General features: G+C 41.1%; 1 protein-coding gene across 1 annotated transcript; it reads right to left on the bottom strand.

Moving 5' to 3' along the window:
• Nucleotides 1–872: 872 nt before the first annotated feature.
• MAP3K8 (mitogen-activated protein kinase kinase kinase 8) lies at nt 873–20,974 on the bottom strand. Its single transcript, XM_009085856.4, has 9 exons — nt 20,847–20,974; nt 17,565–17,691; nt 16,323–16,683; nt 13,092–13,256; nt 11,401–11,662; nt 8,738–8,844; nt 4,608–4,760; nt 3,741–3,987; nt 873–2,281 (listed from the first exon to the last, which is right to left on the bottom strand). The coding sequence occupies exons 2-9, from the start codon at nt 17,597–17,599 to the stop codon at nt 2,148–2,150; spliced, it is 1,464 nt and encodes a 487-aa protein (XP_009084104.1). The 5' UTR covers nt 17,600–17,691; nt 20,847–20,974; the 3' UTR covers nt 873–2,147.
• Between the last annotated feature and the right edge of the window lie 1,681 nt (nt 20,975–22,655).

Below are 22,655 nucleotides of genomic sequence, written 5' to 3'. Positions count from 1 at the left end.
AATAGCAAGCCTACATTAAATAGTGTCTCCATATGCAGATTTCCATGCTGAAGCATTTAACTGGTGGGGGAAAGGAGAATGGCATTACAGAAAAAAATAGAACAAAGTCAGTGTAACTATTTTTAAAGCAAAGGTAAAAGACCCCTAGCAGGCTGCAATTTTGAAGTGGATCTCATTGTTGAAGTATACAGGCATTTGATAAGCATTTGCATTACCCCTAGCCATTGTCTGGTGAGAATAAACACCTTAATTTTATAGAAGGGAAACTGGGGGAGAGATTATAAACTCACCTCCAGTTTTGTGAAAAGCTGCTTCCTACTAACTCTAATTATCTCCTTAAAGATCAAAAGCTATCAGCAAAAGATCATAAAATTGAACACAGGTCTCTGAAACCAAAGGTGACCATCCAAACCATTAGGTCATGTTTTCCTCAAGGAGAACAGGGAAAGTCTGATCCCTGAATATCCTGATCACTACAGTCAGTATAAATACTAAGAGGGCTCCCTCACACAGCTCTCCTCCAAGCAACTTGCTATCTAGAGATTTTGCACAAAGCACTAGAGCAAGTGGGTTCCTCCCAACAGCATTTTTGGCAGCAATTTACATCAGGACTGAAGTGCTCCATGTTGTACATAACCACTGTGTATCATCCAGGCAGTCCACAAGCAATGTTGGGGTGTGAGAAGGAGATTTTGCCAGAAACACTTACCATCTATTACCAGAGTCCAAAATCCATCAGCAATCACCTTCACCCTACTTCCCAACAAGCGGGGTGATGCCTGTAGTGCACCTGGGCCATGGTAGGGGGTCTTGGCCCAAATGCAGCTGCAGCCCCATGCTGTGTTTGAAGATGAAGGAAGAATGACCACATCTCAAAGCACTGAGCTGGATTTATTAATTTCACCATATCAGTATCAAACTATAAATCATCTGTTTAAGACCATGTGTGAGAGAGGAGCAGCATTAAATAACAGACATGAAAAAGAGACTGTGCTTCAGAAAAGATTCAGTGTACAACATACACAGTATGCCATTTAACAAAAATGCTTATAAAGAGTCATCCTAAGCATCAGAAAGAGTTTTATAAAAGTTTACGTTCTCATCCCATGGGATGTACAGAACTATGCAGTTTACATAGTTTTACTATCATCCAAAACATCATGTTTCAAATGTATGAGGCACAGCAAGAACAATATAATTCTATTTCCATAGGAACATAAACACTGCTTGTCACTAATGACACGCTTTCCAAACCATAGCACTCACAGCAATTATACATGTGCACAATTTTAAAGTATTAAAAAGCAAGAGTTTGGAGCCTGCCCACTGTTACCAATAGAGCATTAACATTTGATCTACCCTTGAAAATGATCATAGATACCCTTGCAGTAGATGTAACATATGAAGGAGTTGAAGTCACTGTCATACTTTGTCAGGGGCAACTTGCTGTGCAAATCCCAAACTGATACTGCCATTGAAAGATTCCCTTGACCCACAGACAAGGGGACAGCCGCCTTCTTAACTCCCACTGCCCAGGGAAGATGCAAAGTTAAAATACATCTGCAAACAAGTGATAATCTGACTCCACAGACATTCTTAATTTTCATTAAGATTGGCTAGAGGCTGACCAAATCTTAAAGATCAAGAATGACCAAGTCTTAAAGACAGAAAAAGACTGAACCAGTTTTTAACTGGTTAAATCAAGGACTTCTTTTTTCCTTTTTTTTGGAGGTGGGGGGTGGCAGGAATGTTTCTTCTAAGGACAGCTCAGAGAGACTGAATCTTACAGCCTACATGCTAAATTATATTATATTTTTTCCTGACATTATTTGCAAGCATATAATACAAGTTTTACAAAAGTGCAAGGCCCAGCACAGGAAGATATCCTGGATTAAGACATCCCCAGCAGCAGTGATCTTTTGCCATCTTCTTGTTGGTCAACCAGCAGACACACAAACATCACTGCTTGGGATCAGCTTATCAGAGTCCCTAAGGGTTTAGCTTAATCATCTGTGCAATTAAACACTATTCACATTTGACAGCCTATAATGGCAATAGTTTTATGTACAAACTGGAAAATCAAGTCTTCAAATAAAGTTTTAAGAGGTAGAGGTCCATTTCTTACTCAGATAGAAAATGTTACTGAGTCAGTCATATTCTAAGGCTGGTGGTCCCCTAACAATATTGAAGTAACCAGCTAGAGCTCCAAGGTCTATGTAGAGTGATCTTTGTCTCTTTAGCAGGTCTGACTCTTCCATGCTCCCATTACACAATGAGGAATCTAAAAAGAAAATAGAGAAACCATGTAATTACTGTAAAAATAGCTGTATCAGTTAATTTTTGTATTTGTTGGTATTATAGGAATATTTTGCCTATTATTTGATCTTATTAATCTGTGGTTTAGAAATTTTTTTCAGTACAACATAAGTCAAACCTCAAATAAAATAAAATCTAACAAACCAACCCACAAAGAAAGGGAAGCAGTTTGCAACTGCAAACAGAAAGTGTGTTCAACTACTTGAAAAAAAGTCTCCATCAGCTGGGACAGTTAGGCAGAGCTTTCTCATCCTCTGAGCTATAGTGCTAAAGGAGAGTTTAGTTTCTGTCATCTGAGAATTCTGCTTCCTCATAGGGAAATTTTCATCTCAACACAGGACATCATCTTTGTCTGGATGTGACAACAGAGAACAAATACAGGACCATCCATTTCAGATTTTTTATTTCTTTTAAATCAAGGTCTGAAAAGACAGATTGGGTTCGAAATGGCAGAATTCTCCTGAACACTTGTATAATGAGTGTCTTGAAATTTAAGCTATAATAAAGTCCAAGTTTAATGGTTCAATATTCTCTTCATTTTCAAAAGAATTGATTCAGATGGTCTGAACTGGTCAAAGGACTATGCAACCCCAAGGCAAAATCCAGACAGTACAATGCCATTCTAAATTCAAAAACTGTGATTTTTTCAGTTAATTTGTTGCAACAATTATGCATTACAGTACCCAAAACTTTGCACAGATACCTTTCAAAATATTTATTTCAGTTAAATAAACCACTTGTCTGGGGAGAGTCTTTCAATGCCTTTTGTCAGAACCCTCCTAATGTATTTAGTAAGTAGAAGAAAAGCATTTTGAAGCCTGTTGGCAGGTTGTTGGCACTAAATCTCGCTTGAGCTTGAAAGGGCTGTTTCCTACCTAGTTTGGGTATTATCCTTCATTAAGCACTGACTAATGCACAAGGGTAACAGCATTCTATCCCACAGTCATTTTTAGTTTTAAAACAAAGGGCTCGTACTGCTGACACTCAGCAACATTAGTATAGTTTTGTGTGTGTGTTTTCCTTAAAAAGGCAAAAAAGTATTGGATTTGCTGGTGGTTGATGGACTTTGTCATTGTTTACAAATCAAGAGTGTCAATAAAACATCTCTAGTACAGTGGCAAATTGAGTCTGTTTGGGACAGCAATCTATACTTCATGAAGTGCCCTGAATGATTGCCATGGCTTTTCCAAGAGCCAGTCCTTCAGGAGCTCACAGAGTCAGGCGAGGTTCCTCCCCACTGAAGTCAATGGGCGTTTTACAGATCACTTCATGACCTCGGGGTCTGATCTCATCTGACTGGGATTTTCATGGTCACTTTCCAGATGTGCTGTGAGTTTCCTTGGTTCCTTACCACTCACTCAAATCACGATTAGACACAAAGTAAAGTCTACAAAGTCCAAGGCAGGGGAGGCTGATCCCATTACCTGTGATATTTTCTGGCAGCTGCAGATCCTTCCTGGCAAGCAGTCTTTTCCTTTCAAACAACGCCGAGTCCAGGCTCTGGCACCGCGGCTGCTCTTCTGGGGGTGGGTGTAAGGCCTCGTGCTTCAGTAGGTCTGCTGCAGACAGCCTGTGATTAGGGTTCCTGTCCAGAGCTGCTTCTAGCAACTCTCTCATGGAAGTGCTGCAGTCCTCAGCAATATCCTCTAAGGGGGGAGCTTGTTTGTGTATCTGTTGGAATGAAAAAAGACCATGGAAACAGTTATTCCGAAAACAGTGAAAGAGGAAGTCATGGATAACCACATGAGTGGTCTGGGAATTCCCCAATTAGGACTCATCACCTCCCTAAGTAGGACTGATCAACTAGAACAGAACATGCAACTACACAACATCCACTTTTTAATAATCAGATTTTATAATAAATTTAAAAACTCAAAGAAACTTAGAGTAAGCCTGAAATCCAGTGCAATGCAAATTCACCAGATTTCTATACAACACCGGAAGAGTCAGGGAATCAAATCTGCCAAGCTCCAGTTTTTATCTGTAGTTTCTAAGGAAAACAGACAAATGGGCTTGTTTCAACCAAGTCTCACTGATCTAACCCTGTCCTTCCAGTAAACCCAAGGCCAGCAAATTGAAACACAAATCACAGAGACAACTCCAGTTCAGTCTCTGTCTTCCCCTAAGAGATCAAAACTCACTTCTTCTCTCCCTCCCTCCCACCCCTGAAGCAAAAAGGATGATATCATCTCTCTGACAAATATTTTGATAGTTTTTATACTACTGGAGCTTCCTCAACAAGAGTACAGTAAACCCTCCAACTGATACTGAGCTCTGCTAAGGACACTCACAATGTAGAGGTAGGAGGGATATGCAGAACGAGGGTATCTGTTCACCCAGGGCGGGATGCCCGTTTGCATATGAATAATAGTAGCTCCCATGCTGTAGATATCTGCTTTTGTCGTGTGGCCTCTGCAAAGGATAACTTCAGGACTCATGTAAATCTGTGAAAAATAGTTAAAAAAAAAAAAAAAAAAGATTACTCAACATGGGAAAACAACAACCAAAAATGACTCAATGGCATTTTGTGATCCTGGAAACCCCGCTCTGAAGGGATGCATAGTAGTGTACCTGTAAGCAGCATTTGGGAAATAAGATTGTTCTGCTCTGCATATGAGTACAGCCTGGACAGTACCTGGACAAACTCATATTCCAGGTTTGCCCTCCTCAGACAGGCCATAGGTCAGTAGCTATGGGCCTTAGCTGAGCTGTGAGAAGATGAGGTTCAAGCCATGGCTCTGCCTTGTTCAGATGAGTAGCAGTAGCCTCATCCCTCCACAGCAAAAGGAGGTGTCTGAATTGATAGTTTGTTTTGTGGGGCACTGCTGGGACTGCTCCATCCTGCTTGAACAATGGCTGGGCAAGAGCTAAAGAGAGAGGGTGAACTGTACTGACAGCCACCCAGATGGGGGTAGGAGTCCTCCCCTCAGGTCCCTGTTACACAGAATACTACACAACCATTCTGAGCAGAACTGACAGATATATACCTTCCTGTCTTCTTTACTCCTCCTTCTTATCCACTAACCTGCACGATGGAGCATTATCCTGAGAAATGGGTTGATGAAGAACAAGCCAGATCTAGGCAATGCATAAATTAAAAGCTAGGTGCCCTTTCCACCAGATTACCCCCAGAGCAGCTATGAAGACAAAAATCCCTCTTCCAACCTTTTTCCAAACCAAAATTTCGAATCTTTCTTGATAGAAACCAAAAGAGTTTCCATTCAAACATTTCACTGAAATATTTGAATTTTCCAAGAGTCTAAAGAAGGATCTTGGAAGCTCCTGCCAGCAACAGACAGCTCAGACTGCAGCTGGAGGAGAACCAGACAGGCAGGATGCAGGAGGCACACCCTGCACAGCTCTGCCACTGCCACTGGCCTGGGAAGCAGGTTTCAACACCACATGCATGGGCACAGCCCACAGCACACTGGGTTAGCAAGCTACCATATTTGCTTCTGGTTCCTACTTTTCCCTCACCCAATTTCCCTCTAAAGGATTCAAACAAATTAGTTCCAGTCATCCTGACACAAAGAATCACATTAAAAGCCATTAACTGATACAAGAGCAGGAAGTTAAGTCATCACCACATGGTGTGACTGCTTATTACCACAGATTGAGAACGGCTGTAGGGCTCACCAAATTCCAAGGAAAAATTCCCAGTAAATTACATTCCCTATCTGCAAACAGAACTTGTGACTGGAAGTGTGTGCACAGCCTCAGCAGGTGTCTGCAGCTGCTACTGACTTATCCACTGTTTTCCTCAGGGCTGCGAGAGAATCAGTTCATCTGCACCCTCCACTTTTAAGTCTCATAAGGAGAAAAGAAGTTCTGATTTTGTAAAAACAAGTCTTTGGCAAATACAGTGCAACTTGAGTGAAATTTACATAAGCAAGAAGCAGCTGCCTTCAAAAAAGAATGCTGGTACAAGATCCTGTCTGCAGTTAAGGTGAGAAAATGGTCAAGATGCACCTTGACTGCACAGTGACAAAAATCAAAAATGAGCTCCAAAGCTCTGATTTCAGACTGGTCTAAGAGTCTGCTGTCACCAAAGCAGACAGCTCAAGCCATTAATAACTTTCCATTCTCATTCCTTCTGACTGGTGGGCTGGCACTTGCCTGCCAGTCAGACCAGTCACAGCCCAGCTAAAAACCAGTCCTTTCTTCATGCTGCACTAGTTTTAGTTTAGCATTCCTGAAAATGAATCATACCTTCCACACTCAATAAACTTTAGCAGACAACTTTTTACCCTCAAATGGTTGTAACTGAAGCTTACATATTTTAACAAGTGACAGAAGCATAACAGAAGTGTAGCAACTGCCTAGAAAAAGTACTTCCTGCAGAGCAGTTTCATGACAACCACAGCTGAATGTTCTGCATGACTTGTACACAAAAGCAGGAACACCAGTTTTTTCACACTACACCATCTAAACAAAATTTAACTATCTTTCAATCCCATTGCCCAGAATTGTAACTACTCATTTTTTATAAACACAAAGAAGATTCACTACATTCAGGCTTCCTGTGCTGCAGAAGTGAATAAAAATCCTAACTCCCAGAGAACATGCACGGGACAAAGGTTACTACTCCCCCTGCCACTTCCCTCAAGGACACAAGTCCCTGCCAATTGCAGATGTAAGAGAAACCAGCCAGCTCACTGGCACAATGCTGCTTGGCAGTGACAGAGCCCCAACCAGGGGTTGCACAGCTACATGCAGGAACAGCAGGACAACTGCACCACTTCTTAAGGCTGAATAATACAGCGTGCAAAACTCAAGAGAACTTTGGAGAGTTAAGATCTTACTTTGGAAAAAAAAGTCATCAAGAAAGCCAGACTACAGAGGGCACTTGAGAGTGACAGGATTAGGCACTGTGGAGAGGAAGATGCCTAGAATGAGCACTGTGAGCAGAAAAACCTATAGAAGCATCAGAAACATTAGCCTGTAAGTCTTTCACTAGTATCTGAAAATCTCCTTTCCCAGTGCTGTCTTTCCAACCTCATTTCTGGCTGCAATGCTGCATCAGGATTACTACTCCCCTGAGACAGCAAACACCAAACATGGCTGTATTTCAGGGTTGGGGGGATTATCAGCTTTCTGAGAACAGGACTGCAGGTGTTAAAGTTCATGGAATTTTCCTTCTATTAAATGAAGAACTAAGTGTTTTTCACTTGGCAAACACTGAAATGTTTTCACTTTTCACTTGTTCTTACTAACCCAACCTTGGCCTGTCCTTCAAGACCCAGAAGTGGATCCTCACTAGTCTGCTCTACAATCATGGAAATGTCCTGTTTACACACATCTCCATCACTGGGAAATACCCTACCAACTCATACCCACCACTGTTCTTATTAACAGCACACAAAACCCCCTTGAACAAACAAAAAGCCCCAAACCAAAGTAAAAACCCCACAAAGCCCATGCATGAAGGGCTAGATAGCATGCTGCTTCCAGGTCAGCAAGCATTTTAAGCTCTTAACTGCCCTGACTAGAAAGACAGTGAAAACAAATATTCAAGTGCTTTCTCAATCATCTTGAAAAAAAAAAAACAAACAAACCCGACCTTCTCTGAAATCTTGATTTATCCTCCCCTTCTAAAAAGTGAAATGTTTTTTGTTAGTTACACAGGGATTTCCTCTTTACACATCTGGAAGACTATTAAAAGGGTAAGTGCCAACATCTCAGCTAAAGCATTTCCTTTAAACAATCTCCTCCAGCAACAGAGAGCACAAATGCCACATCTGCAGCAGCTATCCAAGCTAATTGTTGCTGCTTGGTTGTTTGCTAAAATTCCAGCCCTGGAAACACCTCAGCAGGAGTAGCCCAAGTGGTGTGCTGAATCTCAAAGTCACTGTGACCATTTAAAAGGACCCCATCTCCATCACTGTAATGTCGCAGCAATTTTACAAGATAATCATGAACCTTGCCATGCACAACCTCTGAAGAACCAAAGGGTTACATGTAGATGGGAAACAGAGCTTAGAAGGGCTAAGAGATGAAACCCAAACATCTGCAAGTTCTGTGGTTTTTAAGGAGGAATCCCAGTATGGTGTTGAACAGGTCACCCCAGTCCACAGTGAGTATCTCAGAAGAAAACACTGCTAGACCAAAGAACAAATTCCTGTTTGAAGTGTATCTGATCAGCAGCTGAAACACTGCAAACAACCTTCCTCAGAGTACTGACTTCAGTGAACAATTGCTAACATTTGAGACTGCAGAGAAAGTGATGTGGCTTTCAAAGCATTCCATTCAGCAAGTTGAAATTAAAAATATAATGAGACTCTATTACTGTTTGTAAGTTTTTATAGGTTTTATAGAAACTATTTTACCCATGCTTTTAACCCTCCAGCTTCCAACTTGAGCCTAAACACCACAACCATAGGACTAATGCAATATAAGGGCTTTTGTCTCTTCAGCTTCTTACCTCTGTTCCTCTAAGATCTTTGGGATAGTAAATGTCTTCAGTCATTTGAACACTTAGGCCAAAATCCACCAAAACAGCCTTAGTTGACATAAAGACAATGTTGCTTGCTAAAAGAAAACCAAAAATTACATCATTTAGGTGTTTTGCATGTTTAGTATTTATTTTACACACTCCTGTTTCATTCAGATGCCTGACTGAAAAGAGAGAGAAATTAGCACAACCACTCTCTACAGCCAATATCCCTCTAGCCAAAATAGGTCTGGTAATGATTTGGTTCAATTTTAAATCATATCTTGAAAAACAAACTGGTCTGGTTTATGTAAAAGAACCAATGTTTTGTCATTTCCTTAGCTTAAAATTTAAAAAAAGACAAAGAGAGAAAATAGCTGAGGGTAGAGGTGCTCTGAGGATGTTTAAGGGTCTCCAAGGTAGAGATCCTGCTGTGCAGCTCAGGCTAGAAACAGCACAACTGTTGCTCACCAAGAGGTTTTTCTAGAGTAACAATTTAAGTGAAGAGAGAAACAGAGAGTAACCAGGACCCCTCCACAGCAACCACACCAGTCACCTGCACTGCTCCATGAGAGCAGCTCAGCATGACAACAGAGCAGTGGACAATGGACAGACAATGGCTGTAAAATTAATAGAAGACTGAGCATTTCAAACTCCCTCAGAACTGCAGCAGTATCTAGGAGCTTAATTTACTTTCCTTGATAAAACTCTGCCAAAGGCACAACTTTATGCTCAGAGGCTTTGTTTGCAGCTGTATTTCTGATCAAATATTTAAGAATGTAGTGCTCAGTGCGAGCCTTGAGAAATTCTCGTTTGCTGTTTCAGAAGATGTGATAAAATGAAGCATCCAAGTTACACAGCTGAAACACATTTCCCTTACAGGAAACTGTGGGCCATTTTCTGTCTTGATAGTGCCTACCATGACCACCCAGTGGGAGGGCAGACTTGATTTCAGCAGTACTGATTCCTGGAGCAATGCTTCACAAAGCTGCCTCCTTACCAGCACTATAGACTACGTAAATCTGTCATTTTAGGGATAACTTTGAAGATATGGATTTGAAACACCCCATAATCGATCATCCAAAGGGCCACACTGTCATGGTGCCTGGGACCATACCCAGCCCTAGCTGCAGCTGATTTTGGACTGAAACTCCCCCAACCAAAGATCCTGATGGTTTCACTGCTCTCCAACCAAGGGTTAAAATGAGTGGCAGCACTGAACACCTCCCAAGAACCAGAATGTCTTACTCCCCTTCCTTGCTCAGGGCATTTTTTCCTTTCAATAAAATCCCCATCTTCTGTATCAGCAGAACAGACTCAATTGCAGCTCAAAAGCAGCAGATAAAGTGAGGAAAAGATCAGAGGTTTTGGGAAAGAGTCTTTTCTATGAATTCTGCCTGGGGAGGGAAAACAAACACTGCTCCCTGCGTGGAGGCTGCCTTGCCAGGCAGTGGGCATGGCTCCACCTCAGGCTGGATGTACCCAGCTCACCCTGGCACCAAACAGGCAGGAGCATGGCCAGGGCTCACCCCAGGCACCTCTGGGCAGCCACATCTGCCCCAGCCAACCTCTGCCTCGTCATCTGCCCTGCATCCACCAACACAGGGAAAGGCTGGAAAAAGCAAAACACACTGATATCCACCACATTCACAATGGGCTGGTTCTCCTATTCACTACCTAGATGTAGTAGGCTTTGGGCTGGTTTGTTTTTAGATTGTTTAATAATGTCTTTGCCCAACTGAAATAAACCCATAGGAAAGACTCTTACTATGAATGAGAAAGAAAAATAAGGGGAAAAAATAAGCAATTTTGTAGTGGTCAGAATCTCAAAGGCTCACATCTAAAGTACTGACTCATACTAAATCAAAAAAACTTAAAAACCAAAAATACAAAACTGAGATAAAAATTCAGCAATTCCTAATAGTTCACTTCTGTGAACTATTGTAATGCTTCAGTCTGAATATCTCTACTTCAAACCCCCAAGTTTAGCTAAATAAACTTACAGAGATGCATCTATCTGTGGGCCAAGATGATACTGGGAGAAACAGCATTTAATACTAATTTAAATGCAATGCATTACAATTGAATTTTAAAGCATTTCAATACCAGTGTATTTAATTTTGACTTAATATCAATATATTTGATTATTTATAGATGTAATATCCAGTTTTTTAAAAACAAACATATATTAAAATTTGCTGTACTTGTTGAAAGAAAAAAACTAGCACAAATTATGTATTTACTTATAAAGTGTCTCAAATTGAGGAATAGCAGTGTAGAAATGTAAAACCAAAAAGACAGTGCAAGATGAAGGTGAGCATGGAAACATTCAGGATGAATTTATATTAAAAGCAGGAAACTTCCGGCTAAACAGAGACTGATAACTTCACTCTTTAGGTTTTTATTTAAATTGAGTTGCTCATCAATGGCATGGGATCTATGACTTTCTAATTACCTTCTCTGCTGGAGTGAATTAATAAATAGTTTAAGTAACTATTACCTCCAGAACCTGACCTTGCCATTTGCTAGGCATTATCCATCCCTCCCACTCAGAGATGTAAGGCTGTGTGCCCCAGCTCGGTCCCAGGGACTCTTCCATCAGGCCCCAGCCCAGCCAGGACCAGAAAGCACCCCAAGGAGCCACACAGACGTACGTTTGATATCATGGTGGATAATCCTCTTCGAGTGGAGAAAGTCAAGTCCTTTCAGAATATGCTTTGTCACCCAAATTATTTCAAACTCTCTCATAGGACCACAGCTCTCCAGCTTTTCCATGACAGAACCTCCCTCTCCAGCTTCCATGAAGAGATGGATTGTCTCATCCCACAAAATAGCGCCGTATAATTCAGCAATGTTTTCATGACGGAAACATGCCTGTATTTCAACATCTGATGGTTTGAACTGCTCCACTGGGACCTAGGACGTTGAAACAAAACCACAGTTATCATAACAAAAACAAGTTATCCACGTGGACGCTAATTATCCTACAAATTAACAGAAAAGGAAGTATAGCACTTGTATCCACTTGTTAAAATACAGAGCTTTACTTTGCTCCTGTGACTTTTCTTCCTTTGCAGCTGAGAGACATCCTGTTAAAAGTTGAAAGACATTTTGGAACCATGCCCAAATAAAAAGTGCAATCTTCCAGAAAAAGCAGTGTAGCAAGAGTTATTCCCGTCAAAATCCAGTGATTACGCAAAAGCTTTATGCAAACTTCCTGGTAAAGGAGATAAAATTCCCACTGCTTTTTCCACTAGCTTTGTGCACTCATCTGCACTACCAGAATTGCACACCCACCTGACAGGTGGATCAGTGCTTGCAGTGCTCAGGCCCATTACTGACCTCAATTCAGTCCTTATCAGCACTGGTTTATGGCTTACAAGAAATGAAAGCTGCTTTGAAGGGAGTGCCAGCAGCATGATATTTCTTTAAAAAGTACTGACAGCAGATTGCTGAGACAATAAAAGCAGTGTTTGCTTACACACAGAAAAGCTACTACTGCTCTGTTTAGTTTTCCTCCCTTGGACTCCTGTCTGTGAACAAGGAGAAATACTGTTTGTATTTTCAGAAATATTAGGATACTTTAATTCTGCTGTGAGCTATACAGGAGCAGCTAACAATCTGTCCCTACGTGGACACACAGGCTGCAGGGCAAGGACACACAGCTGCCTGCCCAACTCTTTGACACGCAGAATTAATACAGGTACTTATTCATGAGCTGGGGGATATAGAGCTAACTCCCAACTAAGCTTTTACTGGCCCTGAGTATTTACTGCTCAATTCCAAATAGTATGTTAAAAGGCACAGCTGAAAGAAAATGTTGGCTTGCATAAAAGTAGGACAGCGCTCAGTAGTTCTTTTGAGGCATCTCACAACCTTAACCCCATCAGTGCCCAAAACACACTAAGAGTTGCACATCCTGAATTCTCAGGAACTTTAATGGCACTGGAGTAAAGAAAACTGAAGCCTAAGCACCTCAGTAAAAGGACAAGAGCCTAAAACTTCTTCAGCAGCAGGGTTTTACTACCTCCTTCAGCAGGGACAGGATCTCACTCTGATATTTCACCCCAGCAGGACAACTAGAAAATCCACTCTGCACAAAAGGCCATGTGCCAGTTCCATACACTTCTAGATACTTTCAAAATGCTGAAACATTTGCAGCTTTAGAGCAAAAAAATTTAAACAAGCTAACAGAAGTGTACATTTTCCCCACCTTGTTTAGACCAACAAAACCAAGATGATCATCAGCCAACAGTGGGATTTGATGCAGACATATTTGAAAATAGACTGTAAGTAGTGTATTATACAATATTTGCTCAGAGATAAAACCACTGAACTAACATACCAATTTGCATGCCATTCGTTTCTTGGTTTCTCTGTCTTGGGCTAAGTACACTTTCCCAAAAGCTCCCCGAGGAATGAAATCAGAACCAATATTCCTGTAAGTCAGCTTCCATGGAAACAGGAGCACATCTGAGTCAATTTGATAGCGCCCGTTCTTGGGTGTGATCTGTGGAGTTAAATAAATAGCAAAAAGCACAGTGAAGTTAAAACCACTACAAATCTAATTAATTTTATATATATAGTGGGAAAAACCTCATATCACTTATGTGTATGATGCACACAATCTGCTTAGCAGTCTTTATTTAGTAACACTAAATGGGAACAGCATGTGAGGTGTGGCATTCATTCACAGCCTAGGCATCCACGTTTCCCTCCAGTGACTAACTTATGAAGTGTAAGTTGCAATTAATTGTCTTGAAACAACAACAACAGCAGCTGGGTTAATGAAATTACCCACCTCTTGTTATTAGATTTACCTGCACATGTTTGTCCTTCCTGTAATCTGTTAACTTGTTATGCCACATACCTGTTACTCATAGGTTATCTTATACAATGTGAGCAAGAGTTTCAGCATTTCCTAATATCACATGTACTGCTAGGAGTTTAATTTCCCATCTTGTACTGGAGTTTCTGCTGCTCAGTAAAAGGTCAGAGAAGTCTGCCTTGATTTTACCAGCCACTTTCCTCTAGTTTTATACCATAGTTTAAAAAAGAAGAGTGGGAGTAACATTGCCTCCTTTAGGTGGGTAATGCTGGGAGCTTTGCATCTTCTGTATTACCAGCTAGGCAAGGAGGGGATTCAGGGCATCTAAGTCAGTATCTTGCTCTAAATCTTTTCCCCAAACAGTTCCCTCCCTCTGCACGTGACAGAGAGAGACCAAACGCCCAACTACAGCCATCTGAGTATTGCCTGATCCCTCATGTTGCTTCTTCAGTCTCTCAGCTACAAAATTAATAATATTTCCTATTAATATGCTTCTAATTATTTCAGCCAGTATCTAGAATATCATTAATCTCCTTACTGCTACTTTATCAAGATTCTTGAAAAGATGTAAAATCACATCAAGGATATTTATAATTTCATGTCTGTCACAGGGCCTCAAATACTCAGCTCTTCAGCAACTCTCTTTAAGATAACTGCATACCAGGAAGATTATTTGGTTTAGATTTCTATTTAAGATGTAACATATGATATTTCACTCTTAATCTACCTGCATGCTTTTCAATTAGGAAAGTTCCTTCCTGACTGCTAAAATTATCATTTATGATTTGTACCTACATGAAATAAATTAATTCTTCTAAGTTCCTAAATCTGGGGAGGATAATTCTTAACCTTGGGCCAAGAGGGCACAAGGGGCTGTCCTTCAATAAAAAGTATTCTGCTTAGGATAGAGAGAACAAGTCTTCCCTCTACTTATTAGAGCCAGGGTAAAGCAATCTGTACCTGTCTAACAATCTGTACATCTTGCTTGCCTACTTCTGCATTTCAAAGGGTTGAGACTAATCCATATGGGTTACACCTTAGAGCAGAGCTGATCTGGAGAGCAAGATAGCGACGACCACCACACTACTCATTTTTTCAGGAGACTTTTAGGACTAGTTCCTAGCCTGACCCTGTGAATATTTGTCTGTGGCTGCAATGCATCTTTCAGTTCAGTTTAACTAAAAGAAATCCAGCTTGTGCACTTCAAGACCCTTTGTGATGCAAGCCATGGTGCAGCCAGTGAGGGTCACCAGGCAATCAGAAACAACTCCTGACCCCCAAAAAATGCTGTAGATATTTATGGAGCAGTGTCCTTGCTGAAATGCATGCACAGGTAATACTCTGCCTCCAACCCTCAGTTGCATAATGGGATCACGTGCACCTAATAGTACTTGGTTCATACCGATTGTATGCATCTGTAGAAACAATATGCAAGCAAAACAACCACGAGTATGTAGAGCAGGGTCTACCCCAAGCATAGGAAACATTTAATATTACTAATGTCATTTAAATGTTACAGAGTTGAAAAGTGATTGTTTTGCAATATTGCAATGCTCCCTCCAAATCAGAATAAAGCAATACCCTGTGGTATTTTGCACCTAAGTAACCAGTAAGCCTCAAGCAACCAGTGTTTCACATATAAAATATATGATATGCAGAATATTTAAGAAGATAGATATAGATGTAGAGTATCTTAGGTAAATACAGCAGCAACACCAGCCTGCATGAACAGAATTCCATTGCAACACTGATTGTTTCCAGAGCATTAAACAAAAGTTTAATGACACTAATATCCAGAGATGCTTGAAGAACACAAACAATTTTAGGGAAAAAAATAACATCTTAAACCAACACATCTATATACTTGAATTTAGTGTGAGATATTACATAATATTGTAACTCTTAAAATCACACTTGATAGTATGTGCTTTTTCTCCTTATATTACTACTATTGACATTTGTGCAGATAGAGCAAATTAAGGAACTATATTGTCAGATCCTAAATCTTTATTTTTGGGAGTTTGCAAAATGAATGTTTTACTTCATGAACACAAGGCACTAGAAGACTCTTACTGTCTCCCAGACCTGTAAACCATCATAGTCCATAGAATCATAGATTGGCTTGGTTGGAAGGGATCTTAAAGACCATCTAGCTGTAACTCCCCTACTATGGGAAGGGATGTCCCCCACGAGGTCAGGTTGCTCAGGGCCCCATCCAGCCTTGCCTTGAACACTTCCAGAGAGGGGGTATCCACAGTTTCTCTGAACAGTCTGCTCCAGAGCCTTACCACCCTCAGAGTAAAGAAATCTCTACACTTTTAAAAGTTTAAAATCATTCCTCCTTGTCCTATCACTACACACCCTTCTAAAAAGTCACTCTCCCTCTTTTTTTTGCAAGTTGTGGATTTTATAAGCCACATTTAAGTACTGAAAGGACAAAATAAGTTGTAGATTTTGCTTTTTGACTGCTGGTCTCAAGTTTGTATTCAATACTGGGAAATGTTTTCTAACCTCCAGGGATACTAGGAGATAACAGAGTGGATCCTTCTGAACAACAGACTTTTCTCCATAGCTGCCTGAGACTGCAGGGGCTAGACTTGATAGGCTCAGACACCCTTTCCAGCCCCAGGGTTGCACAGGAAACCACAGCCTGTTACTTCTCGAACTGAGCTTTATTTAGAATCATTAAAAACTTCTAATCCCTATGGTCTATGAAATGCCAAGTAAAAGGAAAACAGATGTACGTACCATATTCAAGAGGATTCCAGATTCCTGTTGTCTGCATCCTTTAAATTGCTTTGCAGTGTTAGACACCTGATTGGCAAAAGCAAGCAGGTCTTCCACAGTCCCGTATTTGACAGAGGACATCAAAGAGACCTCCCCTTCACAAAACAGTAATGATTCTGCACGTTCATCATTTTGATTTGCCTCTTCACACATGGTAATTAAGCTGTCTTCATAGACTGCAATGTCTTCACCTGGATAATGGTTTTCCATGATGGCTATCACCTCAGACATATTTAGATCAGCTAGCAACAAGTCAATCTCTTCTTTGCTATCACTACCCGTGCTCATATACTCCATTACTGTCCACTTTGCAAAATCACTCCTGGAAAAAAAAAGAAACAAACTTGAAACCACTTTTCACCTAAATTTGATTTAGCAAAGTAAGAATGAAAAGGAGTTATCAGAAGGAATCAGCAGCTCATCATTATACAGATTTAACATTAAAAACTTGTATTATGAAGAAAACCATAATAAGGATCCTGAGTGAAGACAAAATAGAGAAGTATTTGCTAGTAAAATTTATTTAGAAGTTACTAGTTAACCTCCCCTGTCATTCACTCTTGGAATTTATCATGATAAAGCTTTCCCTAAGAGGAACAGGTACAGTAAGAAAACACCATTGTGATAGATATGCAAAAATGAAGGAGCACCCTCAATACAAACAAAGGAATTAATTGTTTGGAAAAGAATGACAAAGAGAGATCTTAACATTCTCAATTAGTTTATGTCTAAGTTTGTATTGACAATTTATGTGATGCATCCAGAAAGAAGGAAAGGTCACAAAGCAAGGTCATTCCACTAGTAACAGGCATCTCTTAGTATCATTGTACAAAGCACAACTGTCACCACCTGAGACACAAAATCCGTATTCCTTTTTGCAATTAACTGATCAGAACTAGACTTGAACTGAAATTTTCACCCTGACTTTCAGAAGAAAGTCAGAAACTGAGCTATCATAAAAGCAATGAGCTTTTGAAGTGGTTTCCAACAGTTTGTTCTGTTCCCACTAATCCTAACAATAACTTTTATGTTACTATTGCAACTATTTTGCTGGAATGGATTTACAGCAACCTGGGTTCAACTTCCCAGAAAGTCCCTTTCTATTCCAGAGAGTTACATATTCAAGTTAAAAATGTATGCACGGTCAGTCATTAAAATACTGACACAAATAGTTTCCAACACATAAATGTCAAGAGCACTTACCTTGTATTTAACCTGATTACATCACTCAAAACCATTTAAAAATGTCTCAATAGAATCCCTGAAGTCATCACGTTTTTCTGAGCCAGTATTTACCACTGATGATAATTTCACAGTGTTCTGTGGCAGTCTATTAAAAAAAGCAAAACAAATAAAGCCATTGCATACCAGCTCAAGCAGAAGGACTGGTTTGTACTCATATAGATCATTTGCTTCATGGAAAGAAGAGCTAGTAATCACAAGGCTGAGATAACAGGGGATTTTTTCTGCAGAAAAAAATGACAACTCAAGAAAGAATCAAGCTACTGTATCATCCAGATTTCCAAGTAGTAGTGAAAAATAGTTTTTCCATGGCTAGGTCCTGAGTTTTATTCTCTCTGTCTCATGCTTGCTTAAGCAAAGAGAAGGACCTCCTTTTCCTTTAGCAGAACTGACTACAGCATGCCCTCTTTAGAGAGCTCTCACTTCCCTTTTTCGTAATCCACTGCACTATCTATTTTGGGCAAAAGATAACAGCTAGGCAAAAAGAAACTTAAAAAAAAAAAAGGGGGGGGAAAAATGAAAAGCAGCAAACAAAACCTTATCTCAAGGACAAGCACCAGACTCGGTCCCCTGAGGCCATGGAGCAATGTGTTTACCCAGGTACAGTTTCAGGTAATGATCACTATCTTTCTTACCCTCACCACAAGGACGTAGAAGCTTTGTGGCACATATTTCTCATGGGTTAGAGTATTTACGTCAGCTCTAATGAGAAGAAAACCAAGTAAAATGACGTGTCTGAGATGGCAAAGAAGCCAGACCACGTGCTGAAAATTCAAAAGGCAGGACAGGACAGCAGATGCAGCATCAGAAAAGGGAAACAGAGTGCCTGTTCCTTTTCAAACTTAGACCAAACCCTGAGAGTGATGGTGGCAGAGCAGTGCTCTGCCAGCCCCCATTCCCCAAGATGGGCATAGTGACTTTCACCAGAACTCTACACCAGTTCACCCAGCCCTAATCAACCCACACCCCCAGCATTAGGGCAACCAGGTTGGAAACTTTGTGGTCACTGGCACTACTTGATCGGGGAGGCCCCGGGCTTTTATCCCGGGTACTCAGAGAGATCACAAAAAGGAAAAGATGCTGTGGGTGTTTTCTAGCCCCTATCACCTCAACTTGCTCCATGACCAAGCTATAGGCTGTTAACAAAGCCTGAACATGGTTATTTTTCAGTAGAAATGAGATTTCTATTTTTCCCCAGAGCAGGATTTCTATTCATTGGTTTGTCAGTTTTTAGTGTTCTTCTTTTGTCTGTTGTTTTTTTTTTGGTTTTTTTTTTGGTTTTTTTTTGGTTTTTTTTTGGGGGGGGGTGGTGGTGAATTAGTGGGGTTCAAATGAAAAGAAACAGTGCTGTCATAAAGGGAACCAAGAGACCTCATGTGTAAAGTCAGGTAAAGTTACAAACTAGTCCTGAGGGACTTTCTGAAGAAAAACATGAGCCTCTAGATGCTCTAGTCATTTGTGGATAAAGATAAATATGTGCCACAGTTAAACTAATTTACTCTCTGACAGCATTTTCATGCACAAAGCATCTGCACAGATTAGACCAAATGTAGCATTCTGGAAGTGCCAGCTCTGCTTCATTCCTCAAAATGTTCCCAAACTTCAGCACAATACTAATAATACTCTTGGCAGTTTCACAATTACCCAAAAAGTTCTGAATAACATGAAGAAGTGACTATAACCTGCATATTCTCAGTTATTTTAGTGCTTGAGAAAAGCTGCAAACCCTTCACCCTTACAACCCTTACACCTACACCCTTACAACTACCTGAAAGGAAGAGGTAGGGAGGTGGGAGCTGGTCACTTATCTCAAATAACAAATGATGGAACAAGGGGAAATGGCTTCAAGTTGTGCCAGGGGAGGTTGGATATTAGGAAAAATTTCTTCACTGAAAGAGCTGTCAAACACTGGAACAGGCTGCCCAGGAAAGTGGTGGAATCAGCATCCCAGGGGAGATTTAGAAGACATACATGTAGACATGACTGTTTAGTGGTGGGCTTGATAGTGCTGGCTTGGACTTGATGATTTTACAGATCTTTTCCAACCTAAATGATTTTATTTTCCCCTATATCTATCAAATTCTAATCTCTAAATGTTTACACAATAAAAGCAGTGTCTAGACTATAAAAGCTGTTTTTTTAGATTATGCAGCAATTTAGTACTATACTTCCCCTACAGACAAAAAAAAGGTCCATTTTCCAATGAGGAATTCACTCCTCCTATTTATCCCTAAAATCCTGTACTAGTATCAGTGGTAGGCATTCATGTAGTATTCTAAATCATCCTATATAATCTAGATTAATGAAGAAATGACATCACTGAGTATGCTTTACTTAGATTCTCAGCTAAAAAACTGGGTTTACCTGCAGTAGAAAAATAAAACTGCATGCAAGCACTTAAGTCAGTTGCTAAAGCACAAGACTCTTTCTCCAGTTTTGCCAATATTTCAACATCATCACATGAGTAATTTGTAAGTCAAAGGTTTATTTCTCTATTCTCTGCATAGCTTTTCAACCCCTTTTGCCTAAGAAGTGTGCTGCCAGAGACCACTCTTATATCCATCATATTAAATAAGAGTAACTGGATACCAGACTTCTGAGCCCCTGTGAGACTTTAGTGTGTCATGGGTCAATGGTGGAAAAAATTGAACAAAATCTACAATAAATATAAAATTTAAAAACCAAGACCACACAGACAAAAATCCTCAACACACTTTCCTCTCCTCAAAAAAGCAAGCCCCTTACTGCATAGACTGGCTCAAGACAATCATACACCCATAATAAAGATCTCTTGTGCTGCTTTTAGAGAATAATTTTCTGGTTTAAGTGACAAGTGACTGACCACTAAAAATGAAGAAAGTCCTTATTTACTTTTAAGAAAACTTATCGACAGAACTTGAAAAACACAATCCCTCTGAAAAAAAACCAACTTCTACTGTTAAGGAACAAGAAATATCAACAATTTCAATTTCAACAACATTTCACATATTCACTTGGAATAAGAAAACCCGCGACTCTCCCAGCGCCGGCAACAGCAGCAGAGCGCAGCCCCAGCCCCTTCCTGCCCTGCAGCCCCCGGGGACAGCGCAGGTGCCGCAGCCCCGCCGGCTCCCCCGACGACGCGGCTCGGGAGGCCGAGGGCAGCCGGGGGCCCGAGCCGCCTCCACCCGGCAGCGCAGCCCCGTCCCGCTCCGCTCCATCCCGCCAGGGCTCCCCCTACCCCGCAGCCCCGTCCCCGCTCACCCGCGGGGCGCCGGGAGAGCCGCGCCGCCCGTCCGCCCGTCCGCCCGCAGCCTGCGCCGCTCCGCCGGTGCCGCGGGGAACTCCGGGGCGGGCAAGGCGCAGGTAGCACCGCCCGCCCCTGCCGAGGGCGGGGGACCGGGGCGGCCCCGGCGCCGGTTTCTATTTCGGTTTCCCGGCAGGAGCAAGCGCTGCGCTGTCCCAGCCCGGCCTCAAGCCCGGCCAGCGACCGCCTCCTGCTCCAGCGGCGGCATCGGCAATGGCTTGTCCCCGGCGGTGGCATCGGGAAACCCCTTTCCTACCACCTCATGTTTCCATGCGCACCTAGAGGGCGTCCACCAGCGTCCTACGAGTTTAAACATTATCTGAATTAAACTTCAGCTGACTCGCGGGTGGAATTTAGGACAACAACGTGAGGAATTTGTTAGTGGCAGTATTATTAAAATACTCCGGGACACACTAGTGTGAGTTGGGTAATTGCTAAAATTGGCTGCGACTACTTTTTATTTCTTATCCATAAGGAAGAAATTCTTGCAGAACTGTGCTGCCCAATAGCTCCTCTTCAGTCAGTTCGTTTTTAAGGAGACAAGTAGCATTTTTAACAAAACCAGCTGCCACACCACTAGGAGCTGATGAGTTGTTTCTGTCTCAAGATTCAACTTATCAAGGGACTCAAGATGGAATTTTGGTTCATTATCTGCAGTGTAATGATTATTTGCTTACTGAAGTCAATGGCAAAACCATCACTATAAAGTTTCAGGACAAACATTCACCTTAGGCTTCAGTGTTTATTAGTAGTTCATACAACTCCTTTTCTCTTTATATTATCAAGATACTGTGACTCCCTTGTTTAAATGGTTTATGTTTGCTACCTCTCCTGGGACATTCACAATTGTCCAAAGTATGTCACATTCTGAAATGTGCAAGGGTTTAGACTCACTATAGGATTTTCTCTTCCTTAGCACCATAACTATGTATATGGAACTCAGCTAGCAGGGTTAACCTTTGCTCATACACGGTTTCTTTTCCAGACTACACAGACGTTAAACACATTGGCAAGCCTCCATAAGGAAAGAAGAAGTGTCTTCTTTGTTGAGTTTGATTTTGTTCAATTGCACCACCCAGTGCATTTGCTAAAAAAACAAAACAAAACAAAACCTGTGGAAAAAAAAAAGGCAAGAAAGCTGAAGATGATTATAGAAAGAAAAAAGAGAGGAAGGACTGAAGAATAAATTAGGCTATAGGAGAGGCCAGACCAAGGAGAGGGTGGAATTGGCAGCACCTCGAAAGTGGGAGGTTAAGGAGGCTGAGTAACACATCCTTAACGTGCAGCAGCTCTCACGCTAGGGTACTTTGGGTATCCTCTTTCAGGAACTTGCTTGTGCTATTAGTTTTTCCAACCCCACAATTAATTTTAATGAAACCCTTTTCTATTTTTAGACCAACTTCAAAGAGGGAAAGAGGAGGAGGTCCTCTCTGCACATCAATGAATTTAGGCAGGACAAGTCTTAGGATTCCAGAGGAAACTCGCCATGGAGAGATGGAGGAAACAGAAGTTTGTACTCCATGGCATGCATAAGTAGGATATAAATTGAAATGCTCTATTTTAAAAGCAATCTATTCTCTGTCTTAATGATCATCCTAGAATACAAAACCAAAATAATTAGGTCAAAGCAATTACTTCCAGACCCTGACTTACTGGGAGGCTGCCACAAATATATACAGCACTGCACTGAAGACCTACTAACACACAAAGTGCCCTAACACACACTACAGAAGTACCCATAAGTTTTACATAAACGTTTTTAAAAA

The sequence above is a fragment of the Serinus canaria genome, chromosome 2, assembly GCF_022539315.1.
Source record: "Serinus canaria isolate serCan28SL12 chromosome 2, serCan2020, whole genome shotgun sequence".
NCBI lineage: Eukaryota > Metazoa > Chordata > Aves > Passeriformes > Fringillidae > Serinus > Serinus canaria.
Note: the sequence above shows the minus strand (reverse complement) of the source record. Positions and strands in the feature narration are given on the sequence as shown.